The following is a 1,343-nucleotide window of genomic DNA, read 5'->3' as shown; positions in this document are numbered from 1 at the left end:
TTTTGTTCTGTAGCAGCTGGTTTCCTAGGCGCTGGTCTGGAGAATCATTAACTATTGATACATAAACAAATTCCTGTTGTTATTCAACAAAAGGAATGTGTCATAGATTTTTTCCATGTGAGAGGTGGCTCAATTACAAATTTATTTAGTGTATCTATGGTTTTGACTTGCATCTTCTGATTCGGAATCACTTTCTGCTTTCTTGGCCTGGAGCATCTTATTGTGGGCAGTGTGTCTAAGTACGTAGGACTCTAGCAGGTTTCCCATCATTGCTCAGTTTGGGTGACTCTAAGGTAACCGCACTCTTGGGCACACTGCCCCCCTCTCAGGTGACTCCACAGTGAACTCTGTGCACAGCTTGCAACTCTGATTTTGAGGATGTACTCCTAGAATACTTTACAGGCGTCTGTTTATGTGGTCATAAATAGAAACAAAATTTTATCAACATACATTTTTTAACATTTATGTTTTTTACTGTAAAACACCTGTAGTTCTGTTTTGGAACTAAATGAAATAAATCATGGCTTGAGTGTAAATTATAGTTATTAGTATAATTAAATTCACTTCTTTTTTTTTTAGATTTGATACATTCAGTTCTTGACTTACGGAACTTAAAACTTGCCATACATCTCAGAGCTGGAGAGATGGCTCAGTGGTTAGGAGCACTGGCTGCTCTAGCAGAGGACTCGGGTTTGATTCTCAGCACCGACACAGCAGCTAACAACCATCTGTAACTACAGTTCCAGGGGATCCAATGCCCTCTCCTGACCTTTGTGGGCATTGCATAGCATGGGTGCACTTTCATACATGCAGGCAATATACTCATACATATAAACTAAAAATAACAAATGAAATATATTTTTAAAAATCTTGCCATACATCTCACTTATACCATTAAATAATAAATTTTGAGCCACCCACACATCAACATTAGAATAACTGTATTTATAATATTTCATATGATAGCATGGATTTATTAAACTATTGAAAACCATTTCTTACCATCTATAGCCAGGAGCTCTGCTGCGTACATTCCATCAGTAATGTATTTTGACTTTGTATCAAATTCCCTAGAAAACTGGATCTCACCAGTCCGTGAATCAACTTTTAACCAGCTGCCTGCATCATGCCCTATGATGTACCTGTTTTCAAATAAATAAGTTCATCATTATGCATCTATGAAAGGCAGCACCTTTAAATCATGTAAGTTACAGTGCTGCAAAATTTTCAGATTGCGTTTTTGTGATTCATCAAGACGGCTGTCTTGCCTTATACATGTATACATATTATATATATCATATGTATCAGTAAGATTAAACATATTAACACACAGGTTCACAGCA

At 36.7% G+C, this 1,343-nt stretch overlaps 1 protein-coding gene across 1 annotated transcript in view; it reads right to left on the bottom strand.

Moving 5' to 3' along the window:
- Positions 1-1,343, bottom strand: part of Dsg4 (desmoglein 4) — a 36,713-nt gene that overhangs the window by 9,474 nt on the left and 25,896 nt on the right. Inside the window, exon 11 of the mRNA XM_008828854.1 lies at positions 1,003-1,142. Within this exon, the coding sequence (XP_008827076.1) occupies positions 1,003-1,142 (140 nt within the window). The remainder of the gene's footprint in view (positions 1-1,002; positions 1,143-1,343) is intronic.

This window comes from Nannospalax galili, unplaced genomic scaffold (genome assembly GCF_000622305.1).
Source record: "Nannospalax galili isolate Female #2095 unplaced genomic scaffold, S.galili_v1.0 scaffold252, whole genome shotgun sequence".
Taxonomy (NCBI): domain Eukaryota; kingdom Metazoa; phylum Chordata; class Mammalia; order Rodentia; family Spalacidae; genus Nannospalax; species Nannospalax galili.
This window is presented reverse-complemented; position numbering and strand designations above follow the sequence as displayed.